The 26750-nt window shown below is 55.6% G+C and overlaps 1 protein-coding gene across 5 annotated transcripts in view; it reads right to left on the reverse strand.

Annotated features, from left to right (window-relative positions):
* Positions 1–26750, reverse strand: part of GTF2IRD1 (GTF2I repeat domain containing 1) — a 110252-nt gene that overhangs the window by 34614 nt on the left and 48888 nt on the right. For 3 of the 5 annotated variants that reach the window (XM_041748076.1, XM_041748077.1, XM_041748078.1), the window contains exons 9-20: positions 25621–25804; positions 20394–20419; positions 19399–19507; positions 18413–18450; positions 17868–17948; positions 17146–17235; positions 10696–10743; positions 9702–9767; positions 8528–8711; positions 2368–2417; positions 2090–2146; positions 745–828 (exon numbers count right to left, since the gene is read on the reverse strand). In XM_041748076.1, coding sequence (XP_041604010.1) covers positions 745–828; positions 2090–2146; positions 2368–2417; positions 8528–8711; positions 9702–9767; positions 10696–10743; positions 17146–17235; positions 17868–17948; positions 18413–18450; positions 19399–19507; positions 20394–20419; positions 25621–25804 — 1017 coding nt within the window. The remainder of the gene's footprint in view (positions 1–744; positions 829–2089; positions 2147–2367; positions 2418–8527; positions 8712–9701; positions 9768–10695; positions 10744–17145; positions 17236–17867; positions 17949–18412; positions 18451–19398; positions 19508–20393; positions 20420–25620; positions 25805–26750) is intronic. The other 2 variants (XM_041748079.1, XM_041748080.1) reach the window with 2 other exon arrangements.

Genomic DNA, 26750 nt, shown 5'->3' on the forward strand with positions numbered 1-26750 from the left:
CAGCTGCTCCCCCGGCCCAGCCGGCAAACACCGGAAGTGAAGATGCTGGCAAGGTGCCTCCAGCCTTGGCTACCTTCTGCCTACAACCTCAGGCCAGACTCCAGAGGAGAGCCACCCAGAGCTGCTCCCAGACTCTGGACTTATTGATCCCATGAGAAAGAATAATAGCCACCGTGATTTTAGGCTGCTCAGTCTGGGTGATCTGGTCTGTGGCCATAGTAATTGGATTGGGAGCCTCTACGGGGCCCCTCCGCTCCAGCCTGACTCCCCTACTTCAGCTTCCTGTCCCTTCTGAGGACAAACAGCAGGGCCTTTGCACGTGCTATTACCGCAGCTGGACCGTCCTGCCTTCACACGCTGCCACATTAACTCCTTATCCACCCTTCAGTTCTCTCCTTAGAGAGGCCTCCCTGGTTCCCAGTCCAAGGTAAGTATCCAAATTATCCTCTCTCGAGCAGCTTGCTCTTTTCCTGCAAAATCATGGAATAGGTCCTCGCTGTTAGTAGATTCCATGTGTAGTTCCTGAATACCTGTCTTACCTCATTGGTTTACAGGGCCCGAGAGGGCAGAGGCTCTGTTTCCTCCACTGCTCTACCCCCAGTGTCAGGCACGTAGTAGGTGCTCAAGCAATGTCCGTGAACGAACTAATGGTTTTCCCAGAAGTGACCACGGCTCTAGGTGGGAAGCTCCTGCCTCTCTTCCCAGGGCGCTGGGCTGCTCCCGCCTGGGTGCCCCGGGGCTCACCGTATTTCTTATTGAACAGATCCTGGACTTGCTCCCTCAGCGTGTTGGCGATGTCGATGCGCGAGAGTCTAGTATCATAATTTTCTGCGAAGTGAAAAACAATTATGGATTTGGGCCGTTAAATTAAAAGGCACTTGGGGACTTTTAAGGAATATGATTTTCTAATTATGGGGAACTCCGTCTCTGGCAATTATCAGATCCTCCGAGTGGGCCCCTCAGAGTCCTTCAGAAGGAACATCTAGACAGAGATGTGTTTTTCCGGAAGGACGCACACGGTTGTGACAACAGCCATGAGTGGGAAATTAAGTTAATTGTTGACATTTGAAAACCACCAAACCAGTAAATAAGCCTGAAAGGTAAGAGGCCCCATGAGAGGCAGCAGGTTCTGGCGTCCTGGTGGGCTAGGGGCAGGGCCTTTGGGGGGGGCCGGTGGGAAGGACCACTCTGGGTCACTCCCCTTTGCTGGGGGCATCAGCTAAGGACTCCATGGGCCAGCCTATGCTATGGGGGCCCCAGATGGGCCGCTGACCTCAAGAGGTTGTAGCCTGGCACTGCCTGGGGAGAGAATGGGGAGGGAGGAAGGGAGTGGACCTCTGAGTGACTGGGTGGTGGGGTGTGGTGAAGACCCCCTCTGCTGTGAGGCTGGGTATGAGGAGCTGTGAGTGGGCTGAAAGCCATCAGGGTCCCTCGTCACAGCTGGTGGTTCTGCTGCCCGGGAGGCAGGGAGACAGGGCAGGGAGCAGCTGCCCCTCCAGGATCTGGGTCTACCTCTGGACGCCCCACTCCATGGGCTGGCCCTTCCTGTCACTGGTCTCGCTGGTCTGTCCCCTGAGAGCCACAGGGATCAGCCAGGGGCCACCTGGGGAACACCCGGCCTCGGGGACACATGGCCACACCCCTGAGCGGTCCTCACATGCACACGGACTCCCTGCTTCTGTTTCTCCTGCTTGCCACCCCGCCTGCATTGGTGCAAGCTTCTCCTACTTTCCATCCATCTTCCTCCCTGCTCACTGCCTCTCAGTCCTTCTTGATTCTCCTCCACAGAACCCCCTGGCCCTTGGGGACTTGGCCTCCTTGGGCTTCCGCATTTAGACGACAGCTAACTGCCTGGTAGGGAGCGGGTCAGATGGACAGCAGGCCGGCCCCTGCCCTGCGCCCTGCCATCCCCTCTACACCCTGATGGAGACTTCTCTTCCTGCCCCACCTGCCAGCCAGCCTCACCCAGTCCCCCAGGCCCTGACGTAGGGAGGTCAGCCCCTCCCACCCACAGCCTGGCCCTCCAAACCCAAGCCAGGTCAGTTCATGGCACTGGGACAGCTGACTCCATCCTGAGCTGCAACCTTACCTTGAAAACCCTGTCTCTTCAGGCTCTCGTCCACAAGGGGGTCCCCGGAATCCCTCTCTGGGGGCGGGGAGGGGGGGAGAGAAGCCAGGGTGAGCAGTCAGCTCCTGGGACCCAGGCACAGAGGTGGTATATCTTTGGGGGGGAACCCGACAGGGAGGGTGGTGGGGGCACCAGGGGAGGCGGGACCAGGAGAGAGGAAGGATGGGGGATGGTGGCACAGACCGGGGACCCCCCACCCATCTGGCCGGTGCCTCAGCCCATGACCCTGCGCGGGGTACCTTGGCTGTCCGTGATGGGCTCTTTGACTCCCTCGGTGAGCAGCTCAGGCCTGGAAAACACAGCAGGGCAATCACTGAGGCCCCTCCGGGTCTCCCTCTGCAGCCTCATTCCACACCCCTGAGTCTACACAGCTATGCAACAGGCCCTCCCAGCTCTGGACAGCCCAGCTCTGGGGTTCCTGTCCCTTCCCCCACACCAGCACCCCCCCAGCCTGGCACCTGTCCTGCCAACCCACACCTGACATCGGGGGGGCTGTGCTGGGCTCTGCGGATCTGGCCCAGAGGGAGGCCGGCTCGACCCACACCAAGCGGAGCCGACACCGCCCCTTGGCTCTGGGATGCTTCCCACAGGGCCGGCTGGAAGTGCAGAGGCAGCCAGGCCCACCACATGGCAAGATCCTGAAGGGCAGGGAAGGTCCCCATGGGGTTTCTGGAGGGTTCACTTGGAGTTGGGGCCTCGGGGACCAACTCCCTGCTTTGCATTCATGTCTGTAACTCTAGACCCCACAAAGCCCTTCCTGGATGTCCTGGAGGCCTCTCGACCTGCTTGAGGCGGGTACTGTTTCCATCATTTACAGGATGAGGAGCCAGGCACAAAGAAGGTGAGTGAGGTGCCCTGGCCCCCTCACCCGGGCGTCTCCTCAGCCGAGAGACCTTTCATCTGACGTGTCGGCACAGAGCACTTTAGCCTGGGAGCCCTGCTCCGCTCCTGACTCTCACAGGTGACAGTGGAGACGCCATTCTACTTCCTGGCCTCAGTTTCCTCATAAGGAGAAGGGGGAGAGGTAGTGGCGGAGGGGTTCTACATGCAAACTTCTCTAGCTCCTGAGGCTGTACTCCAGGGCAGGGCTGTGTCTCCTTCCCTCCCCACTCAGCCCTGTGAGCCCAGCTCTGGGCAGATACCCAGGTGCCTAGTGCCAGAAGAGGCACCAAATCCTCATCCACTAGCTGCCTGATTGGGGGGGGCCTGTGAATCTGGCCTTTGGCCTCCCTTCTAGGCAGCGTCTCCTCTGTGCCACTGCCTGGCCACCCCTGTGACAGAGAGCTCATTACCTCTCCTGGCAGCCTCACCCACAGACCCATCCTCACACTGAACCCCAGTCGGCATGAACCCCCCTGCCCCATGACACCCTTCGGGAGATTTGAAGGAATGGTGTCCCCATTCCACGGTCCCCTGGCCAGCCTGATCTCCTCAATGCCCTCGGCCTGCCACTGACTCTAGACCATGCCTCTCTCTCTTAGAGGGGATAGGCCTGCGTTGAAAACAGCATTTACTTACTTACTGACTTTATTTATTTATTTTAAAGATTCCATTTATTTATTCATGAGAGACACACAGAGAGAGGCAGAGACACAGGCAGAGGGAGAAGCAGGTTCCCTGTGGGGAGCCCGATGTAGAACTCAATCCCAGGACCCCGGGATCACGCCCTGAGCCAAAGGCAGACGCTCAACCACTGAGCCACCCAGGTGCCCGAAAACAGGGCATTTAGAATCAGTGCTATATAACAGACTTTGTTTCCTGTCTCTGGCTTCTGGGAGGTAACCTCTCATCTTTGGTATTTCTCCAGTGACAGGAGTGTCTGAGTTATTATTCCTGGCGGGGACACTGGGATCACACCTAAGTTTATGCTAACGAGATGACTCAGGATTCTGGAAGATGCACCCTGTGATCAGAGGGCCAGGGCTTTGAGCCACCTGATATCCGCCCACCCTCCTGATTTCTAGAAGCAATCAAGCATGCCAACATAATGAATCCCAATAAAAATCATGGACACCGAAGCTCGGTGCTGAAGGGCGACATGCCCTGATACTGTGGGGACCTTGACTTCTGTGTCTCTTCATTTGGCCTGTCTTGATTATTATCCTTGACACAAAAGTAATTGTAATATAGCACTTCCTGAGTTCTATGAGTGGTTCCAGCTAGTGATTGAACCCTGGGGAGTCATGGAGGGAGGCCTCAGATTCTGAGCCAGTTGCTCAGAAGTGTAGGTGGTCTAGGGACCCCTGAACTTGCAGCTGGGGTCTGTGGCCTGAACCTCTAGGGTTTTCAAATGCCAGGTGATCATGGTCAGAATGCAAAACATCCACCAGAACGTTCCACCACTACTTCCCTGGGCATGTTCAAGGGTCAACTCTGTATTTTTTATGGGACAAACTGTGCTCCCCCTGAATTTCATATGCTGAAGCCCTGACCCTGCAGTACCTTGGAATGTGACTATATTTGAAGACGGTGTCTATCAGTTTTATTTATTTACTTTTTATCAGAAAACTGGTTAAATTTAAATGAAGACATGGTGGGGGGTGTGCCCTTATCCCCTGACTGGTGCTCTTATAAGCAGAAGAGAATAGATCACATGGAAAGAGACCCCAGGGATGTGAGCACACAGAGAAAAGGCCCCCTGAAAACACAGTGAACAGGTGGTGACTTGCACATGAAGGAGAGAGGTCTCTGGTGAAACTGAACCTGCCAACACATTGATCTTGGACTTCCAGCCTCTAGAACAGTGAGAAATAAATCTCGTTTCAGTGCTCCCCCTGCCCTGTCTGTGATCCTTGGTTACGGCAGCCTCAGCAGACCAATACGCACCAGTATCTGTATCCATACATATATAGAAGATAAATGCATATACTACTTAATTGAGATGGAACTTACATGCCATAAAACTCACCTCTGAAGCATAACCCGGGGTTCTTGGGAGGTTCACAAAGTTGTTTATACAGATATATGTCTACCTGATTCCAGAACATTTACATCACCCGCCAAAGGCACCCTTCTCTAAAGTAAGATAAATGACAAGTGGCTCCTTTACACTTAATATTCCCAGCAGTATTTTCTGCTGATTTTTAAAATGAGAAATCACAAAATAAATATACTAAGTGCTCAATCTCTCAGAATCACCCTCAAATGCCACACCTAGCACAGCTCAGCGCTTTCTCAAAATCACAGACTTTGCTTGACTTTCAGGAAACTCAAATCAGTTAAACTTACTTTTTAAAACTGATAAAAAATAAATAAATAAAACTGATAGATTTTGAGGGCACCTGGTTGGCTCAGCTGGTTAAGTGTCTGCCTTCAGCTTGGGGTCATGATCCTGGGGTCTTGGGATTGAGCCCCACATCTGGCTTCCTGCTCAGGACAGAATCGATCTCTCCCTCTCAGTTCTGTCCCTCTCCCTGCTCCTGTGCGCTCTCTCTCAAATAAGTAAATAAAATTTTTTTTTAAAGATTTATTTATTTATTCATGACAGACAGAGAGGCAGAGACACAGGCAGAGGGAGAAGCAGGCTCTATGCAAGGAGCCTGACGTGGGACTCGATCCTGGGTCTCCAGGATCACACCCTGAGCCAAAGGAGGCACCAAACCGCTGAGCCACCAGGGCTGCCCAAGTAAATAAAATCTTAAAAAAACTGATTTATTTTTAAAGACATGGAAATCCTCATCCAGGCAAAGCACATGAGCAAACCTCAAATGCTAACTCAAAAGGTGGCACATTGTCACTGCTTTTGTAGGACATTCTGGAAAAGGCAAAGCAATGATGGAAGATTGATGGGCGGTCACCAGGGGCTGGAGTGGCCCACAAAGGGAAACAAGGGAACATTTTGGGGTGATGGGACTGTGCCATATGTTTTATTTTTCTAAGATTATTTATTTATTTATTCATGAGAGACACAGAGAGAGAGGCAGAGACACAGGCAGAGGGAGAAGCAGGCTCCATGCCGGGAGCCTGATGCAGGACTTGATCCCAGGACCTGGGATCATGATCTGAGCCAAAGGCAGACACTCAAACACTGAGCACTTAGATGCCCCAATCATCTTGATTGTGGTGATGGTTATATGACGTATGAACTTGTCAAAGTTCAAAGGACTATACACTTAAAACTGGTGAATTTTACCAAATATAATTAAACTCCAATAAACTTGACGTTACGAAAAAAACCAGACCGATCTCCATGGAGTATTTACAGTGTGCCAGGCCCTCTGCTGAGCCTTGACCTCCACTGCCACTCCAGGAAGTGGCATGGTGCTTCCCGTTTAACACCCTGGAGCCACCTACCCAAGGTCACGGGGAGGAGCGGGATGCCTGGGCTCACACCCGGAGAGGGCCTCTCGGTCTGCGGAGAGCCACCCAACTAATCCTCCTCCCTTTCTAAGTGTAAAGCGGCATGATAAAATGCTCGTGAGACCGGAGAGGGATGCTGTGTCCGCACTGAACAATGAGAAAGGTCAGCTCGTGAGGACGTGCTGTGAACTTGGCTCCTACCTCTGAGCTGCCCAAGTGCTTCTGGTTCTCAGTCTGGAGGTCGGATGTGGCAGGCGGCCCCCAGGGGTCACGTCCCTTCTGGATGTGTTCAGAACACTCAGGCCCCAACGTCCTGTCCCCGCCCCGCCCTCTCCCCTGAGCAGGGAGGTGAGTCCCATTATCCACCTGCCGTCCCCCCTGCAGGAAGACCCCACACACTGCAGACAAACCCGTATCAGACCCGACTCCAGACTGCAGCCTTGCCTGCACCCCCTCCATCGCAGAGGATGGCATCACCGCCACCCCAGGTGATCAGCCTCGACACGGAGCCATTCAGATCCCTTTTTTCTCACATTCCACATCCAACATGTCAGCAAATTCTGACAGCTCATCTTCAGAATACCGCCTGAATGGGACTTCTCACCAAGCTACCACCTTGCCCGGGGGCCAGAGGAAAGCCTTCTCACTGGCTGCTGCTTCTGCCCCTGCCTGCCCACAGCCCCCAGATCCTCTTCTACCTCACAGCTGGAGAAAAAAAAAATAAAGAGCAGGTTGCATCATATTCTCAGAATCTTCCTTGGATCTTCGAGTGAGTTGTCATTAAATATAAGATAAAATCCCAACTCTTTAAGCTAGACCAAGACCCTGCATAATCTGGCCCCTGCTCCCTCCTAGGTTTTACTACTCTTCCCTTGCTCACTGTGCATGGCCATGCTGGTGCTTCACTGGTCTTCAAACATGCAAGCATGCCCATGCCTCAGTGCCTTTGCACCTGCCATTCCCTCTGCCTGAATGGTCTCTCACCAGGTATCAGCATGCCATGCTTCCTGACAGGCTCCTCCTGCCCCTCTCTGCCCCCAGACCATGGGTTATAGCATTTATCTCTACCTGACTTCATACGGTAGTTTTAGTCAATGAGACTGGCCAACTCGAGGGCAGATCTTGGCATGTGTTGCTTCTCACAGTCTGGTGCACAGCTGGCACTCAAGATGTATTTGTGGAAGGCAAAAATCACATGTCCATTATTTGTATCTCTTGGAGAACCCCATTCCTTGTTCCTCCTGGCGCAAATGAAGCCCTGCTGGGGGCCTGCCCCCAACACCGCATCACCTGCCAAGAAGGTATGCCATGAATCTCTCAATTTGGGGGCCTCTAATCCCCCAGGGGGAAGAACCCTTAGGACTCTCCTCTTTCCTGCCACTTTCAACCAAACCAAGCCTAAATTTACATGACACCACAGTAACACACAGTACCAACAAACAAGTCACCCCAGAGCCCCCTCTCACTCCCTGCCCTAAATCAATAATTGCCTCCACCTCCACAGGGGCTTTATGTCTGACCTGGGCACACAGGCTGGATATGTGGAGCTCTACTGGGCCCTCGAAGACAAAAACCCTGGGGTAATGGGCATTGTCTTCAGCAATACCTCTGGCCCAGGATACCAACACATGCCCAGAGAATCCTCAGAACAGTCCAGGATCTCAAGCCAGCAGACAGATTTCCATTCCACATGTAGGTAAACAGTAGGGTTGCTTCAGGTCCAGCAGGCCTGGGCAAAAACCTCACACCTGCCCAACTGTGGCCAAACCCCCCCTCCCCCTGCCAGTTTCAAAACAATAAAAAAGCCTGCCCCAATCTGAAGATGAAGATGGCAATCTGGTGCTACCCCGAGATGGCAGGCAGGCCTGGAGGGGCCCCCTGTGGCTGCAGCCAGGCCTTACCTCCTTTTTTTTTTTTTTAAATTTTTATTTATTTATGATAATCACAGGGGGGGGGGTGGGCAGAGACACAGGCAGAGGGAGAAGCAGGCTCCACGCACCGGGAGCCCAATGTGGGATTCGATCCCGGGTCTCCAGGATCGCGCCCTGGGCCAAAGGCAGGCGCTAAACCGCTGCGCCACCCAGGGATCCCAGGCCTTACCTCTTGATGACAAACTGGATACTGTTGCTGGCTTCCAGGATCTTCCGGAGCTTGGCGATCCCGAAGCAGTTGGGCCTGCGGAGGGAGATGCCTTCGGGCAGCCCCACCACAAACAGCTCCTCTGGGTACATCAGAAACTTGGAGTACGGCACCTTGACGGGCTCCGAGATGCCAATGGCCTTGGCTGCAGAGACACAGCTACTGTAGGGGGGCCACCAGGGCTCCGAGGCCACAAGCCACGGCTCCAGCCTCCCACATCTGGGTGGGGGTGCAGGTTCCAGGGCTCTCTTGAGAGTTAATGCTTAGTTGACCTCATCCCAACCCTTCTGAGAGCTGGGTCCTGTTGCCCCAGTCTGCAGGTAAGGGACCAAGGCTCAGAGTGGATGTGACACAGGTAGCAGAGCCCCAGAGCTGGGGAATGCGAACCTGAGTCAGGGGGACCCGTAAACCCCCACACTCAGGCAGTGCATGAGAAACCACCAATGGCTGGTGAGGCCTGGCGTCGGCTCTGCCCAAGCCCACTTGTCCCTGTGATGCCAGAAAGGATTCCAGAGAGCCCCCTGCTACCATATATGACACCAAAACTCTGGGTGGCCCAACACCATACCTTGGGAATGGGACAGGTCTGAGGCCCAGGCCGGGCACCACCACTCACACTTTCCCCAGGCCTCAGGTCTCCCTGTCCGTCAAATGAGTATGAGGACACAGGGATTTTGTTGGACTTTGGGAAAGGTCGCGTGAAGCCCCTAGCCAGCGCCTGGCAAACCATTGGGGTCCTAATAAAAGAAAAGCCTCCCCTGCCCTGCCCACCAGCCTCCTTCCTGGACTCTCGAGTAGGGAAGTTCTTGCTCTGTGTGAGTCCTCTCGAGGACCCTGAATGAAGGTGTCCCTGAGGACAGAGGTCAGTTACAGCAGTGGACAGAATGGGCTCTCCGACCTGCGGCCAATTGTGATAGAGAAGGCCGGGGCCACATTTCAGTGGTGGTGGTGGGGTGTTCTGGGCAGTGTCTCATCTCCCTGGGTGCCCCCATCCCCTTCCCAATGGGCCCCAGCCCCTCCATCCCCTCCCTGCCTTGTCCCAGAGCAGGGCGCAGTGGGATCCAAAGTCCCTCTGAAAACAGGGCAGCGGGAGGAGGGCCACCTGCCCTGGGGCCCTGGCCGGCTCCTTGCTCACCATATCGTGTGTTGAAGAGCAGCTCCACCTGCTTCCGCAGGGGCCGGATCACATCACCGTGGCTGTCTGGAAGGCAAAAGGCAGCCTATTGGGCCTCCCCAGGGGCAGCAGCACCCCACTTCTCAGCTCATGTCCCAGCTCTGCCGGCACCAAGAATGACCCTGCATTGGGACCTTGGAATGGGGGAAGGCTGGGGTGGTGGAGGCAGGTAAACTGTTTCCTCAGGAATGGCTCCCCAAACAGGTCTGCAATTCTTGAATTCAAACATCTGCTTGTAAAGTCAGGTCTAAAGTATCACTGGGCCTGAATGAAGGTTTGGAAGATTTTGCAGCCTAAGAATGACCACAGCCCTTTCTAAGCGTTTGTCACTCTAGACCAGCCAAGGAAGTGACTCAGCTATTGGGGGATGGTAAGCCTGCAAATTGAGTACACCAGCACCAGGTGGCAGTGACTTTTCTACTCCCACCCCAGGGCAGGCTGAGTTTAGGGAAATGACCCTTCTCTCCTCTCACACCCACTCGATTCCATTTCTGGGGCAGATACTCCCAAGAGGAAACAGACCCATCACCACTTTGATCTCTCCCTGCACTACTCTCACTTAGCAGGAAGGCAATGAGTGGTGTTCCTGAGAATGGGCAGATCTCTCGGACACAAAGCCAATTTTGTGCTTCTCAGCCTCAATAGCACTCTCTCAGACTCCAGACTTCAAACCTTTGTGAAAGAAACAGGGTGTGTATAAAAATAAAGACAGAGAATGCTCTGCATTTCCCTTGCCAGAAAGAGCTGCTTGTACTGACCAGGTGCCTCCTAGTTCTGGAAGACAGGTCTATAAACCCCCGCCCACCTTAGGCTGCCCGCAGGACTCTCACGTCCAAACAGGGTGTTGGGGGGATTTGGGGTGGAGAGAACCAGAGACAACAGGGAGGGGAAGCATTCAGGAGGGGAGGAGAGATGGGGTGATGGGGTGAAATGTGAGAGGTGGACAGCGCCTCACCCTCCATGGGCCTCTCCTCAGGCCGCGGGTCCTCGCTGGGGCCTTTCTCTGAAAGAGAACAGAGGGTGCCAGGAAGCCACGGGCATCACCTCCTGGGCTGTATGCTGCAAAGGTCAGGCCAGACAAGTGGGGTGTGGCATAGCAACCCCCCAGAAGGGATCAGGGACCTCGATCCTGTACAGACACCCCACCCTTGTCTTCACACAAGGAGGGCAAGTTCAGAGCCAGGTGCCTCGCACATTTGGTATGCACCCCTCTGGAGACCAGACCCCAGTTGGTCCTTTCCACGTTCTAGGTTCTGCCCTAGGTGCTAGGCTACTCAGGGACAAGACAAAGCCCTGTCCTGCTGTAACACCAGATCGAACACCTAATGCCCATCAGCAGCGATGCCGTGAAGACAGTTGGCTAAGGAGATGGCACCGACCCTCACCTAAGCTCAGAGCAACAGATCCAGCCTCGTCCCCAGGCAGCCAGGCCATGGTGCGTGAACAGGGGAGTGTTGGAGCTGTATGGGGGTGGGGGCCCCTGGTGGCCTGGGAGGGGGCTGAGGGAGGCTTTCTGCAGGAGAGGAACACCAAGGGTGGAGACCAGGGTTTGGGGAAAGCAGTGGGGGGAGAGAGGGGTGCAGTGCGGGGGGTGGTTGCAAACTAAGTTTGGCTGGAGGAGGAAGTACACGTGCACAGACAGCAGACCGGGGTGCACGGGGCCAGGGGGTTGGACAGGCACACTGCAGGGCCTCCCTCAGCAGCACCCCCTTATTGCCAGGGCCAGAGCCAGGAAGGCATCAGGGCTGTTCAGTATTTGAAACCACTGGAAGGAGGCTGTAATTTGGGAAGTGTCGCCAGGTGCCTTCACACACAGGACTAAGCCTTCAAGGGCCTGTTTCGGCCCATGACGGGTAGCCGGGCTGGAGAGTGGCGGAGCAGGTGACCTCAGGTCTGCCAGACTCCTGGCCAGTGCCCATCTGCTCTCCCGCCTGCTCCCGGAGGGAGCACGTGGAGACGAGGGCTACAGGGCATGGTCCCCTGTCCCATACAGGACGCTGAGCCAGAAATCAAGGGGCTGATGCCGGCAGAGCTGCCCAGAGTCAAAATTCACTCAGGATGGAGGGAACCGTGAGCCTGTGCCGGGATCACCAGGCAAGCCTGAGGGTTGGGGCATAGCTTGGAAGGCGCTGGAAGGTTCTGGAGGGTTGCACCTATGCTCAGCAGACTTGAAAAGGCAGAGGGCCAGCCCTGGACCTCAGGCCTAAAGCTTGGTCAGGGAGATAGACACACTGTGGGCAGCGGATGCTGGGCCCTCTGGGCTCTGCCTGAAGGCTCGACTCTGGCTGCAGTGGCAGCCCCAGCAAGCTGTGAGGGGACAGGGGAGCAGAGCCTGGCAGGCAGCTCCCTCCGCCAGCGATGCAGGGCGATCCAGAGGGTCACTACCCCAGCTCCCTCCTCGCCCAGCTGCGTAACTCGGTGTGCGGCTGACGCAGCCCTGGTGGTCCCGACTCAGCTGTCCACAGCGGTAATGGGACCGGTACCACTCCTGCACCGTCCCTGTCCCACTTCCACCCCAGGTTCGTGTGCCTGGACCTCCTCCCATGCAAGTATGCGAAGCCTTATCTCAGGGTCAGCTTCTGGAAGGTCCTGCAAATACACTGTATTTTTGCTATTTCTGGGTGAAGAGGGCAGGCAGACAGAGAGGAGTCTAGTGAGACCAGCAGGGCCATCAGGGAGTTTTCCTGGGCAGGGACCCATGACAAGGAGTCAGGTGACTATCAGTCCCCGGGGCTGGGGCACCAATCAAAGTTAGGAGGTGGGTTGGAGAGACATGAGGGGGAGACCTGGCCAGGGTGTCTGTCCCTGCCGTGAGCTGTCCACGTGCCATTGTCCTGGCTGTGGCAACAATCTGGAAAGCCAAAGCAGGAGAGGACCCACCTCCGCCATCTACCAAGTCCAGGTATCTTCGGCCCCGGTAAGGAGGGGCTCCTGTTGGGCTGGGTTCCACTCCTGGGGGACTGTGACCCATGTGTTTTGGGGTTCCAAATTCCAAATGTGGGGAACTCGCCAGATTCTCCACCCAGGTATTGGAGACTGGGCTATTTACCCTGAACGAGCCCACCCACTTGGTCACGGCTCCCACATTCTCAACTGCAAGTAACTGGCAACATCCTCAAGAAATGATCAATAACACGCCAAACATCACAGCGCTCTAGAGATGTCCAAGGCACCGGGTCAGGGAAGGCGGGACAATTTGTGCAAAATCGTAGTGATGTACATATGCACATCTGCAGAAAAGACATACGAGGGATGGATGCTAAATTGGTGGCTGCCGGAGGAGGGGGCAGCGGAGCGTCTCCTATATGGGTGACATAGCCCTGCATCATTTACTTTATGATGTACACACGTAAGCAGAAAAAGCACACACACGGACACGTGCGTGCACACATACACCCTTCTAATCCATGGAGGTCCTGAAAGCCTCAGAATCTCTCCGCTTCATAGGTTTTGAGTGGGGCTTGGAAAGGCGCCTTGGACAGGCAGTCAGCAAACCTGAGTTCCAGCCCAAGGCTGGGTGACCTTGTGGGGGGACTGGCTGTGCCAGACCTCAGGCTCCCCTTCTCTGTCAAACCAAAGAGGAGATGCCTTTCCAATAGAAATGGACCATGGCCATAGGCTAGTCCTCGGTCACCTAGCTCCCTGGTGTCCGGATGGAGAGAGACACCCACAGTCTTCTCTTCCAGTGCTGTGCCCACAGCCCGGTGCCCTGAGACCTTGGTGGCCCACCACCCCTGGTGCTCAGCTCATCCTGAGCCTCAGGTCATCTCAGCTCATCTCAACTGTTGCCAAGTCCGGTCCTGCCCCACCCGTCCAGAATATTTTCTCCCCGACCGAGGTATTAAAAGCACACCCTAACTGACTTAGGAAACAAAAAGACACACCATGTAACCTCATATAGCTACTATGGCGGCGATCCCTTCCTTTTTGTTTAACCGGTGATTATTCTTTCAACAGTTGCACACAGCTCAGCTTTGTGCCCTTCCGTGCTCCCCCTTCCTGCCTATTTTTGGCAGGGCTGACAGTCCATCAGGAGGCTGCCACCAACAATTCCCTGATGGCGGGGCTGGCTCTCTCCGGTTCTCCACCGTCCCCCGTAACACAGTCATGAACATCTCCATGCGGGAGACGCGATCCGTATTTCAGATCATTTTCCCAGGACTGGATCCCAGGGAGCTACCAGAGAGGTGCTTGTTTTGACGGCTCTTCAAGCTGACGTATTTCTTGAAAAGGCAACTTGGCAATCTGCATTCTTACCAGCACCAGAGGAGCACCCATTTCTCACTATGCTCAACAGAGGTTCGGCCCGATTAAGGGGTGCAAAAGAGATGCCTCTGTGTCTCTGAGGCTGCACTTGTTTGTCTTGCCTGCTCTTTCTTTTCTGTGTGCAATCGATCATCCGTTCATGTGGGGCCAGACCCTGGGATGCGCCCTTCAGGTCCCCTTCCAGGAAAGGCGTATGGCCGCAGCAGCAGGGAGTGTGCTCGGCGACTGGCCGTGGCAGTTGCCCCTCAAAGCACTGCCCTTCCAGAGCGACTGCCATCCCATGACTGAAGGGAAGATATCCCACTTCAACCTGGAACAACGCCAAGGGGCCATTCAGCTCCAGAGCTTTTCACGGGACTGGGGCCACAAGTAATGTCATTCCTGGGTACATTGTGCACCCTTTCCCAAGGTATCTGCCAACTGCATCACCTTGCAGCTACCTTTACCCAACTGATAAATATGAGAGGAAGTACCGAGCTTTCCAAGACAATGTGGGAAAGCTCCCCCAGGAAGAGGCTGGGGTCCCCGTGCCGCCCTGCCACCCTAGCTGGCCCACGGTCGGCCCCAGATCCTGGTGTCCCATGAGCCAACTCAGTCCTAAAGAATGTGCCTCCCCTGGATCCCTTCTGATGGTTCAGTCGTCTGCGTGGCAACCTGTTTCAGAACTGAGCCCAGAATGGGCAGGTGTTCGACCTGTCTGCCATTTGGACAAACGCTCTTCTGGAAAAGTCTGTTTTCCATGGACACCCCATGACTTCTCAAGTGCTGCGGGCGGGGAGCTTAGGTAGTATCTGCCTGGGATCCGACTCCTCGGAAGCTGGAGACTGACAGGCATCCACAGCTGCTCTGACGAGTCTGCACATCTCCTCACTGAGCAGGCGTACGGGGTCCTTCTGGGTCCTTCTGACGCTTTCCCGTGTCCAGGCCATGCTCCCTGACAGAGACGACGGAAGCGGACAAGGAGCAGAGACGTTCTGCTTTCATTCTGTCACCAATTAACATGGCACCACCCGCCTGGGCCTGCAGGAAACCTTATGTTTTTCCAGTCATGTGTCTATTTTTGGTTGGGGAAGAATTTCTAAAGTGCAGAAAAGCACACAGAATATTTTAACAAACAGCCAGAGTGAATACAAGTTAGCATTTTGTCATTTTTGCACCTGATTTTTTAATAAAACATAAAGCAGCACTGTTTTTATGTTTCCAAACTTACATAAATGCCACACTGCCAATACCTCTCTGCAGTTGCTCTTCATGATGGGCATTACACTCCTGAAACCGCTTTGCACTGTTCATTTATTTAATTTCACCATTTTAAGTGATCTCTACGCCCAAAGTGGGGCTCGAACTCATAACCCCAAGCAAGATCAAGAGTTGCACGTTCTACCAACTGAGCCAGGCGGGTGCCCCTGCGCTGGTCATTTAAATGCCACCTGCTATGCCTCGTACCCTTAGGTGCCCCCACCCTCTACTTCCAATGAAGCCCATGCCGGATACTGCACACACGGGAAACGAAAAAAGCCAGTCCAGTCCCCTTGAGTTTCGTGGCCTGGCCCTGCATCCTGTACTACAAAGCTTTCCAAATTTGAATTATTTGAGTACTAACATCATTTTCTAGCATATCTGCGAACGTTGACATGCTATTTGTCTTTGTGATAACCAACTTCTAAAAAACTTCCCCCGGGGGCGCCTCGCTGGCTCAGTGGGTTGAGTATCCAACTCTTGATTTTGGCTCAGGTCATGATCTCGGGGTCCTGGGATGGAGCCCCACACTGGGCTCCACACTCAGTAGAGTCTGCTTGAGATTCTCTCTTCCTCTCCTCCTGCCCCCCCCCCCCGCTCCTGCTTGCTGTCTCAAATAATCTTAAAAAAATGAAAAACTTTATCTATAATAATTCTTACTTTTATGATCTATAAGAAATGCAGAACATCTGTTGATAATGGCTGGAGATGGGCACTGGGTGCATAAGATTCATTAAACTACTATTTTAAATTTTGCATGTTTTTGAACATTTCCTAAATGAAGTTACAAACACAAAACCTACAGAATCCCATGCCCTCTCCTTTGCTATCTACCTGCTGGACCTGTCGTGTTGGCTAGGATATTACAACAATCTGTTTCTACCTTTGTCCTCATTCCCCTGCAGTTTATCCTCAACCCCACGGGCAGAGTAAACACTGTTAAAATGTCCGTACTTGCCCTGCATAACCCACACCATCACCTACCTTCCTGATGTCATCCTTCTCACCTCAATCCGTGCCAGCCACCCAGGCTGCCTTGCTTCTCCTTGGACATGCTGGGCATAACCCACCTCAGGGCCTTTGCACATAGTATTCCCATTGCCTGGAAAGCTCTTTCCTGACGTCTAGTGGCCCCCACCACCTTCCAATCTTTGCTCCAGTCACTTTCTCAGTGAGGTCCTCCCTAACCACCCAAGTCCACCTACCCACCACCACTGCACCCCCGCCCCTCACACCCAGCCCCTCCTGGCTTGGTGTCCCCCACTGCATTCAGCACCATCTGACTTTCTTTCTTTCTTTTTTTTTTTTTTTAAGATTGTATTTATTTACTCATGAGAGACATAGAGAGAGAGGCAGAGACATAGGCAGAGGGAGAAGCAGGCTCCCTGCATGGAGACCAATGCGAGACTCAATCTCAGGACCCCAGGATCACGACCTGAGCCAAAGCCAGACGCTCAACCACTGAGCCACCCAGGAGTCCCCACCATCTGATTTTCTATTTTACCTACTGATTTGCTTACTCTGTCTCCACTAGGAGCACAGGGACCTTGATGTGTTTGGTATTCTGTTCTGTCCCCAGCACTGTACACAGGACCTCCTGGTACCTAGTAGGTGCTCAGCAAATAGGTGCTGAACAAATGAACAAGCTAATTCACACAGGGGCCTCTGGGAAAGATGTAGAAGCCATACTTAAAAAAAAAAAAAAAAAGAAGAAGCCATACTTAACATAACCAAGACCTACTTTAAGTCTCTGGAAGGGAACCTAGGCTACACAGGGAGTCAGGCATATACTGGGTTTTCCCTGAGGAGAGCAATCGATACCAAGGAAAGCCTGGGGGTTTCCTGGCCCACCCTTCTCCCCCTTATGCCCAGGAAGGTGGGTCGCCAGTCCATTTCTTACCAGTCAGCATCTCCATCCCATAACCAGAATCTTCTGAGGGCAGATGCCCAGGCATTGAGTCTGTCATTTCCTCAGAGGTGGGCGAAGGGTCTGGAGACAAAATGACAACAGCAACTTCTGCTTGTGACACCTCATCACGGTCCCTCAGGGAAGCCCAGCCCCACATGCCCAGAGAGCAGGACCCCTAAGGAAGCCGAGCCCGGGAACTCTGGGAGGATGGCTTTAGTGATCAGCTAGGCCAGAGGCCAGGCGGGAGCCTGAGAGCTGTGGGACCCCACGCTGAGCATCCAGAGACCAAGCGTACTCTCTTATTCACAGATGTGGAGACCAAGGCTCAGAAGATTCCAAGTCTGGTGTCAAACTCAGACCCTCCCATTCCCATACCTTTTCTTCTCCTCCCTCCTGCCTTATAAATCCCAGGGGAGTCAGGCCTAGGAGGGAAGGTTGTGGGGGACCTTCAGGATGGCCAGAGCCAAGGGACGGGATTGCCAGCACAGGGGCAGACACGGCTGCAGAAAGCACATTCCATACCCCACTGTTCTCAGGACCAAACTAGAGAAACAATGGCTGGAAACCCCTTCTTGGCCCTCGGGAGACAGAGCGGATAGCCCAGAAGGGGACACAGGGTTCTGGCCAGTTCAGGAGCCCTGCTTTGGGAGCTGTTTGATTCCTGGAGGTCCTTGCAGTGCAGCAGGTCGGCCCTTCAGACATCTGTCCCTTACCTGGGACGGTGACCTGAATAATATCTAGATCCTCTGGCTCAATTTTAATGGGCCTCAGCCCACTCAACTCCCCAGAAGTTCCTGCAAGGAGGAAATGAGGGAGCCAGTTAGGTGTGGGCGTGAGCTTGGCTGGGCAAAGCAAACCTTCCAGAACATTCTTATGTCTGTAACTTATTAGTAACACCTCAGGGAAAGTCATGCTGGCCTCAAGCTCCTGCCCAGCCCAGAGAGGCAGAGACTGGTATCTCCAGTTTACAGGCCTGGCGCCTGAGGGAAGCCACTTGCCACAGACACACTGAGAAGCAGTGGTGATGCCAGAATCTGGGTCTCCCAACTCCCGTGCGTCCCACCTGCCCCTCCAGCCCCCCACTGAGCTCCCAGCACCCTCTGAGGCCTCAGGAATGGGGGCAGGAGTGGCAGGGTAACTTATTAGGACTTCAGGCTCCTGGTCTGAGCTTGCCTCCTCCCCGTGGCGGCTGGGGGGGTGCTGGTGGACGCCCTCTCACCCCAGGACACACACACAGCAGGGTCCTCCTCCTCCTCACCTGGCCCACAGTCTTCAGAGATACTGTTCTTGTCTGACCTGTGGGAAGGAAGGAGGCCAAGAAACGACATGGCATCAGCCCTAGATTCCTCCTCCAGGCAGTCAGGAGCCCACGATTGCAGCCAACTCTGCTCCCCTGACCACATTCCCTCCTATCCCCACAGCACAGTCCTCCCCACGGGCAAAATGCCCAGCACTGGCTTTCCCAGGACAACAGTCACCTGCTGCCTGAGCCAAGATTCTGTTCGTAATCCTGGGGTGAACGGTCTGGGCGTCCACCGTCCCCCACCCCGGCTGGGAGTTCCTGAGGCCTGGCTCTGGCCAGTCTGGGAGCCCCACCACTTAGTATGGTGGTGACCAGCACTTGCTGGGGGGACTGGGAGCTGAAGGACCACCAGCCTGGAGCGAGTACAGAGGTCTAGGAAGAGGGGTGGGGTGCAAAGGTGGACATCATCCCCCGGAGGGATGATTCACTTAATTCACAGAGCACCGTGGGGGCATCCTGGGCTGGACATGATGATTCTGGGATAAATGGGCCATCCCTGGTGTCAAGGTGCCCGGAGCCCGGGTGGGGGGCACTGGCTGATGCTGGTGACCAGGCCACAAGCTGAGTGCAGGGCCTTGTAGACACACAGAGCAGGTGCCTGACCGAGTCTAGGTGCCAGGGAAGGCTTCCTAGAGACCAGGCAACATCTGGCTAGATCCTGAGGGGGGACGGAAGCTCTCCAGGTAGAAAGAAGTCAGCAAGCCTTTGCTCTCCTCTGTCCCTTTGGATTCTCCTTGGCCCAGAGTAGGGTGACGACACAAGGGTGTAGAGGGGGGTCTGTGGCGGAATGACCCTGTGCCTATACAGGGTATCGGGGTGTCAGGGTGTCAGGAGATGCTGAGCACTACACCCTCTAGCCAGGTCCAGGCCGTGCTCCTCCCCACAGGTAATACTGCCCGCCCAGATTGGGAAGGTGGGCCAGGAGCTGGGTGGGGCCTTACCGAGTGGTCCCGGGCAGGTCGAGGACCGTGGCACGGGAGAGCTCTGTAGAGGTATCTTCTGGCGGGCTGGCTGGCTCCAGCTTCGTGGGGTCTTTGGTAAACTTGTTCCCTGGGTGGAAAGGTGGGGAAGGTCAGGGCAAAGGCCCTCCAGCCTCCTGCCTGCCTGCGGGGCACCTGGGCAGGAGCCTGTGTGAGGCTCTTGGGGACATCCCTTGTGTATTGGCCTCTGCCAAGCCAGAAATAGGTCCTGGGTAGAGATGCCTCCCCTGGGAGAAGGAATATAGCCCCAGTGCCAGAGGAGACCAAGAGATATGGGAGGACTGCAGGAGGAAGGAGCAGTCAGATATGACTGTCCTGACCTAACATTCCACTACAAAAGCCAAGGGAACCCTTAGGAAAGAGACCAACTTGCCCCCAAGGCCGAACTATGGGACCATTCTCCCATTTAATTATCCCAGGAACTCAGGGGAAAGGGCTTCTCAATGCCCCCATTTCACAGATGTGGAAACTGAGGTCCCTATGACCCTGCCCAAGGTCACCGAGCTGGTGGGACCTAGCCCGGGACCAGGACCGGGTATGTCGTGCCCCGAGATCTGCACTCCCTTTGCTGCACCAGGCATATCCAGCCTCTTCCTCATGGGAAGGGTGCTGCCTCCTGGCTGAGGCCTCAGAGCCCTGGGTTTGCAGCCAGGCTTCAGGACGGGAACAGAACCCGCTTCAGAGGGCTGTTCCAAATGATATCAAAGTAACATTGAACATGCTCACAGCTTAGCAGAGTACCTGGCACGCTTCAGCGTTCAGCCAACATTAGCTTTATTATTACCGGATTCCTGGGATGGGGGGTGCTGTCTACCTGGGAGCCTGGGGCTGTGTCTACCCTGGGTGCGGAAGCCATACCCAGGCTCCCCCTCAACCCCGGGGTCCACTGTGATGGCAGGTCAAGCACTTACTTGGCACCATCAGAAGGGACAAGATAAGATGGTCCCTACACGTACCTGTGAAAATCCGCTCATCAAACATCCTGGGGAGAGAGGAGAGACAGGAGTGTGAGAGCCATGCAGGCCTGAGGGGCCCCCCAGGCTCGGGGTTAGGCCTGCAGGCCCCCTCGGTGATGCTCACTTGAGTCCTACACACAAGGCTACTGCTACAGACCTGGGTCTTGGGCTGGCGATGCCCGGGGACAGGAGAGGGCACACCCCAGAACAGCCAGGTACCCCAAAACACTCCCAGCCCCTGGCTGATCCTAGAGGTTTCAATCTGTTTAGCCTGGTGACCCAGGGGCTGCTTCCAGCTGTGAGCTCCCCTTGGCCACAGCTGGAAGATGACATACCCTTTCCCAACCAGAGTCCCCTAGGCTGTGTCCTCACTCCCAAGGAGCTCTCGGTTATCTGCACAAGCCAGGCCTGTTACCAGATCACAGCCACGCAGGGTAACAACGGGACCCCTCACGGCGTCCTGGAAGCCAATGGGGCCCAGGCAGGGAGAGGGTCAGGGAAGGCCTCAGGGAGGAGGTGAACAGCGTCCAGTGCTGTGCTCAGGCAAGTAGGTAATGGGAGGGGGGCCCCCAAAGGCCACTCCATCACACACAGAGCACGGACTGCAGGAGGGATGGCTGGGGACCTGCGACCATTTGGGATCCCTGCATAATCCTGATAAGATGTCTGGAAGTCTGGGCCAGAAACATGAAGGTGGAGTGAAGGTTGGTGAGGAAGCTGGGATCACCCAGCCCTCTACCTCTAGTGCCTGGTGTTCTTTTTATTCCACTCCAGCCCCCACCTGGATACTACCCAGAGGGTCAGGGAACCTTATAGGCAGCTGGTGTGGGGGTGCCTACAGCAAAGCCTACATGCCACAGAGCAGCTGGACAAGGGAATGAGCCCATGGTCGTGCCATTGAGGCTACAGACATTCCATGGGGCCCAGGAAAGGATGTCTGAGCCTGGACACAGGAGCCAAACGATGCTCAGGGCAGGCCCAGTGGGAAATTCAAACGGAGGCCAAAAGTGAGTGTGGGAGGCTGAGCTCGGGCCACCGGAGCGGAGCACCAAGGCCCCAGACGTGATGTTCCGTCCTCATTCTGAAAGGACCCCAGCTCCCCTGCTCCTGGGGCCCACATTCATCTGGGCCCCATGAGGTTGAGCAGCCATGGGAGCCCCTATGGGGAAATCAATTTTCTTCCTCAGCCCTACCTGGTGACAAGGAAGCTGTCCGCCTCCACTCTGGTTTTATTTTATTTTTTGAAGATTTTATTTATTTATTCATGAGACACACAGAGAGAGACGCAGAGACATAGGCAGAGGGAGAAGCAGGCTCCTTGTGGGAAGCCCAATGTGGGACTCGATCCCAAGACCCCAGGATCATGACCTGAACTGAAGGCAGACGCTCAACCACTGAGCCACCCAGGTGTCAACTCTGGTTTTATTATTGATGGCGTTACCCATTTATCGGGGAGCCCAAGAGGCAGAGGCTCGAGGCAGCACCAGGCCTGCCCGGGTTCCTGGGTGGAACTGGCAGGCAGGCGACAGGGAGGTCTGATGTGGCTCGGGAACTGTGACAGGTGCCCTCACGGGCTGCCCAGCCTGGAAGGCCCACTGGACAGGCATACTGACCAGGGGCTGCTGTCAATCTTCCAAACACAGCCCAGACTTCTAGGGTCCCCTCCAGATACTCTTCCCCCTTAAATTCTGCCTGAGGTAGAACTGATATGCCTGCCCCTTGGGCGGAAGCTTGGATCCTCTCCCTGGGGGCTGGTGTCCTGGTGCGAACAGGGGTTTGGGTGGCTGGGGAGCCCCCTACCTCCAATAACAAGTCCTCCTCGAGTGGCTTCTCCCCTTGGCCTCCCCTCAGCCTGGGGCAGAGACCCCATCTGCTGGCCGCTCCTCAGCCCTTTCTCCCAATTTATTTCTCCCGAGCATTTCTCAAAGGCTCCACTAATCAGGCTGCGATGTGTAACAGCAGAAAGTGTCCAGAGGGCTGAGAACAGAACAGCCGCTGCTCTGTGCGCTCCAGTCCCATCCAGCCATTCAGTCTCCCGTTAGCACCGTGAGGCATGGACAACCACTAGCCCCATTTCACAGATAGGGAAGTGAGACGCAGAGCAGTTACGTAACTTGCCCAAGAACACACAGCTGGTAAAGGCGGGGCCAGGACTCAAACTCAGGCTGTCAGCACCAATGCACTTCACTGCTTTTTTGTACACGAGGGAGATGAGGTCAAGGAAAGCACTCATGTTTACTGAGCATCTACTATGTGCCAAGAGTTATGTCTGCCTCCTCATTGTATGTCGAGAAAAATCGAGGGGTGGACACGTGATTGTCCTTATTTTTGCAAACCAGGGAAAAGGCTCAGAAGGGAGGCACTATTCAAGGTTATCCTGCTTCAAGTGACTTCAGGCCTAATCTGCCCGATGCCAAAGCCTCCTCCTCCAGGAAGCCCCCTAGGCTTGCTGCTCAGGTGCCACTGACCTGACACCTGGAAATCTGCCATCCTCTTGTGCCCTGGACTCATCACAGGAGTGACACCCGCCCCCACTACCCCCATGACTGGTAGTGGCCTCTGGGGACAGGTGTGGCTCTGCCTACTGTTTGTGAAGTCCCCAGTAGAGCCCAGTGAAGGGCGGGGGTCTGTAGGAGGCCCGTGGCAAAACCCAGTCAAGAACTGAATAAACCACAGTCTAGACTGGGGTAGATTGAAGTCAGCCCCGGTGAGGACCTAATACCACAGGGACTAATTCAGGTGAGGACCTAAATACTACAGGGACGCTAGGGTGTCCCTACAGCTTTCTCCCCACCTAGCCCCCCTCCCCCTATACCAAGAGTCATCTGAAGGAAACAGGTGGCAGCAAGAGAGATTTAAGCCAGACAACAGGAGGCACTGCCTGACAGAGGGGCGAGTCACTTCAATTCACCTCCAGAGTCATTTACCAAGAGGGACCCCACAGTCGGGGTTGTGAGGGCACGAGACAGCTCAGAGGCGGCCCCACTGCCACAAGGGAGCCTGCCAGGAGCCTGGCAGAGGGAGCAGGTGAGGCCAAGAAACCATCTGCTGCAGGAGGGTGAGTTTTTTTCAGAATGAGGACAAGGGAGGCCTTCCAGACCCAGAGATAAGCAAGCCTTGAAGGGTGAAGACAAAGGCGGAAGGCAGGTAAAGCAGCAAGGACTCAGACATGGGGCTGCATGTGTGTGTGGGGCTGCGTGTGTGCGGCACCCCAGGGGCAGGAGACCCCGGGGACCCGGCTGACTTCTAGAATAATCTGCCCACCCCCCACCCCCAGCACTTCTCAGCCTCCTTTGCTGGCAGTTTCCCTTCCCCCACCTCTCCTCCTTTTCCTCTTCCTCCCCTCCTCCCTCCTCCTCTACCCCCCCGCTCCGTGGGGACCCCCATCTCACCTCTTGAGTCTGCCCTGGTGACCCTCCCTGGCGACCCCCCCTGGCCCATGCTGACAACTCTCAGACTGTCTGTCTCTGACACAGACTTCTCTGGAGCTTCTGACTTCTCAGTGTGGTCTCTGAAAATTCCATCTCCCGAGCACCTCCAAGTTAGCATACCCGGCGTGCCCTCCCCACTCCACCCCCACTTCCCTCAATCACAGGCTCAGGAATGTAGAGTGGCCCTGGCCTCCGTGCTCCCCCACACACCCCCACATTCCACCCACCGGCAAATCCAGCAGAGCTCAGAATCCACCCCTAAGGCAGCCACCACGCCAGCCCCTGGCTTGTGCCGGGGCCTCCTCCGGAGTCAACTGGGCCTCCTCCCCAGTTGCCCTAGAGCTTGCTGCCCAGCCCGCACCCCCTCTCTTCTGCAGCCAGAGAGCCCCACAGACAGCATCACCCACCACCCACCCCTACCCCCCCACCCCCCCACCCCCCCACCCCCGGCTTCCAGCAATCCTGCCAGGGTCCTTCCCATCACCTCCCATCACTCGGGCACAGCTCCACAGCCCTGTGCTCTCAGAGTGATCCCCAGCCTCTGCCCACACCCAGGCTCCTTGTACCCCTGGGCAAGTATCTGTTTGTTAGTTCCTCTGTTCATTCATTCATTCATTCATCCATCCATCCATCCATTCCACACACACACACACACTCTGGGCATGTACTACATACCCAGGGCTGTTCTAGGCGCTGGGGATTCGGCAATGAGCCAGAGTCCGTGCCCCCAGTGCCTGCCTTTGGTCTAACAAGCACGCGCACACTGGCAGCACGCCCTCAGAGAGCTGGCGGACAGATGCCTGAACGCTGCCGGAGCAGCGCTGCCTGGCGGTGGGGGGCTGGACGCCATGGCCTCCGGCCACCCCTCCATTTAGGAAGAAGCACCCTGGGAAGTCTGGGCATTGCCTGGAGACCCCGATGCTTCCTGGGTGGTGAGCCCAACCAGCCATGAGTGCAAACTCCCCTGCAGGAGTCGGGAGAGGAGGCTGGGGGATGTCCAAGAGCAACCCCCCCGCTCCCCCGCCCGCAGCTGGGGGGGGGGCAGTTCTGGAATGCATTGTGTTCTGCCTTCTCCCCACCCACCCACAGCTGCACCAGGGGAGGCCACCAGGGAGGACAGGGGAGGGGGCCACCACCATCACTAGGGCAGCCACTAAGCTGCATGTGGGGTGCGAAGGGGAGAGGCAGGCCCACCCCACCTGAGCTCAGGTGAGCTCCCCTCTCATTGCAGGTAAGTTCGAAGGCCTCGAGTCTCTGTAGTTGGGAGGAAACTGTCTTACTAAAACCTGACGGAGGGACACCTGGGTGGCTCAGGGGTTGGGCATCTGCCTTCAGCCCAGGGCGTGATCCTGGAGACCGGAGATCGAGTCCCACATTGGGCTCCTTGCATGGAGCCTGCTTCTCCCTCTGCTTCTGCCTGTGTCTCTGCCTCTCTCTGTGTGTCTCTCATGAATAAATAAAATCTTAAATAAATAAATAAATACATACATACATACATACATACATACACACATACAAACAAACCTGACGGAGTGCCTGCTTAGGCCAGGCACTGTGCCTCCGTTTCCCTGCTCAAGCCTCTGAGGAGCCAGGAAGGAGGGCCCCACACGGCTGTCAGGCTAAGGAACCCGACTCCTCTCCCAGACTCGCCTGTCCTCTTGGTTGAGTCAGAACCCATTGATTCCACCTCTGCACTGTCATCACCCGCCAGGGGCCCCTCCTCACCGCCTGCGGATGCCCCTGCCCAGCTCTGACACCCGGTGCCCTGAGCCCAGGCGCCACACCCCACCCTGTACCTCTTAATGATGAAGTGGATGCTGTGCCGCTCCTCCAGGATCCGCTTCAGCTTAGGGACCCCATAGGTGCAGGGGCGCTTGAAGGGGATCTTGTCCGGGATGCCCACAATTTCCACAGCCTCCGGGTCGCAGGCAATCTTCCTGTAGGGGACGGGGACCATGTGGTCCAGGCCCAGGGCTTCCGCTGGAAGGGCAACGGCAAGGCTGAGCACGGGACGGAAGCAGCGGGCCATGCGGGGGCCCCAGGGCCGCAGTCACCATGACCTTCCCCCGCCCCCTCCCCTGCGCCACCCCAGCCAGGCAGCAGCATGTCACTTCCTCTTGAAAACTGCCCACAGGCTCCCAACCCCCTCAGGGACAGCCAGAGTCCTACTAGGGCTTACGAGGCTCCACATGACTGGGTGCCCATCACCTTTGACCTGATGCCCCTTTCACCCCTCTGTTCACCCTAGTCTCTCCAGCCTCCTTCCTGCTTCCCTAACAGGTGTGGGCCAGGCACACACCTGCCCCAGGGCCTTGGCACGTGCTCTTCTGGCTACTGAGATATTCTTCTCCCAAATCACCATATACTTCTCTCTCTCCCTCTCCCCATTCAGGTGTCCCCTCCAATGTCACCTCATCAGCTGACAACAGCCCCCTGTGATAAACCCTACTCTGTGCTCCACCCAATGTTTACTGAAACCTGATGCTATAGACACATTCATCTGTACGCTGGTTCACTACCTGGAACCTCAACTCCAGGGGAGCAGGGGTGGTCACTGGGCCACGTCTGGGATCTAGACAGGATGGGACACAGGCTAGCTGCTCCCTGCATTCCCTGAGTAATGGAGTGGCTGAAGGAAGCTCCCAGGATTGAAGTGGGTGGCTCTCTCGGGGGAACTCCTCCAGTCCTCCACACATGCTCTTTCCTCCAGGGAGGCATCTGGCATTCCTCTCACTCATCAGGGATAGAAACTGGACACGGACAACTCTGCCACCAGCAGTGTAGACAGAAACCAGGCTTACGAAGTGGTGTGACTTGTTTCTTTCTTGCTTCCAGACATTGGGGTTTGGTCTCGGGCCACCTCAACTATTCACTTCCATCCCATCTGGTCGTTCTCACTTGTTCGGGTGCCAGGTGCTTCTTGGGC

This window comes from Vulpes lagopus, chromosome 3, assembly GCF_018345385.1.
Source record: "Vulpes lagopus strain Blue_001 chromosome 3, ASM1834538v1, whole genome shotgun sequence".
Taxonomy (NCBI): Eukaryota; Metazoa; Chordata; class Mammalia; order Carnivora; family Canidae; genus Vulpes; species Vulpes lagopus.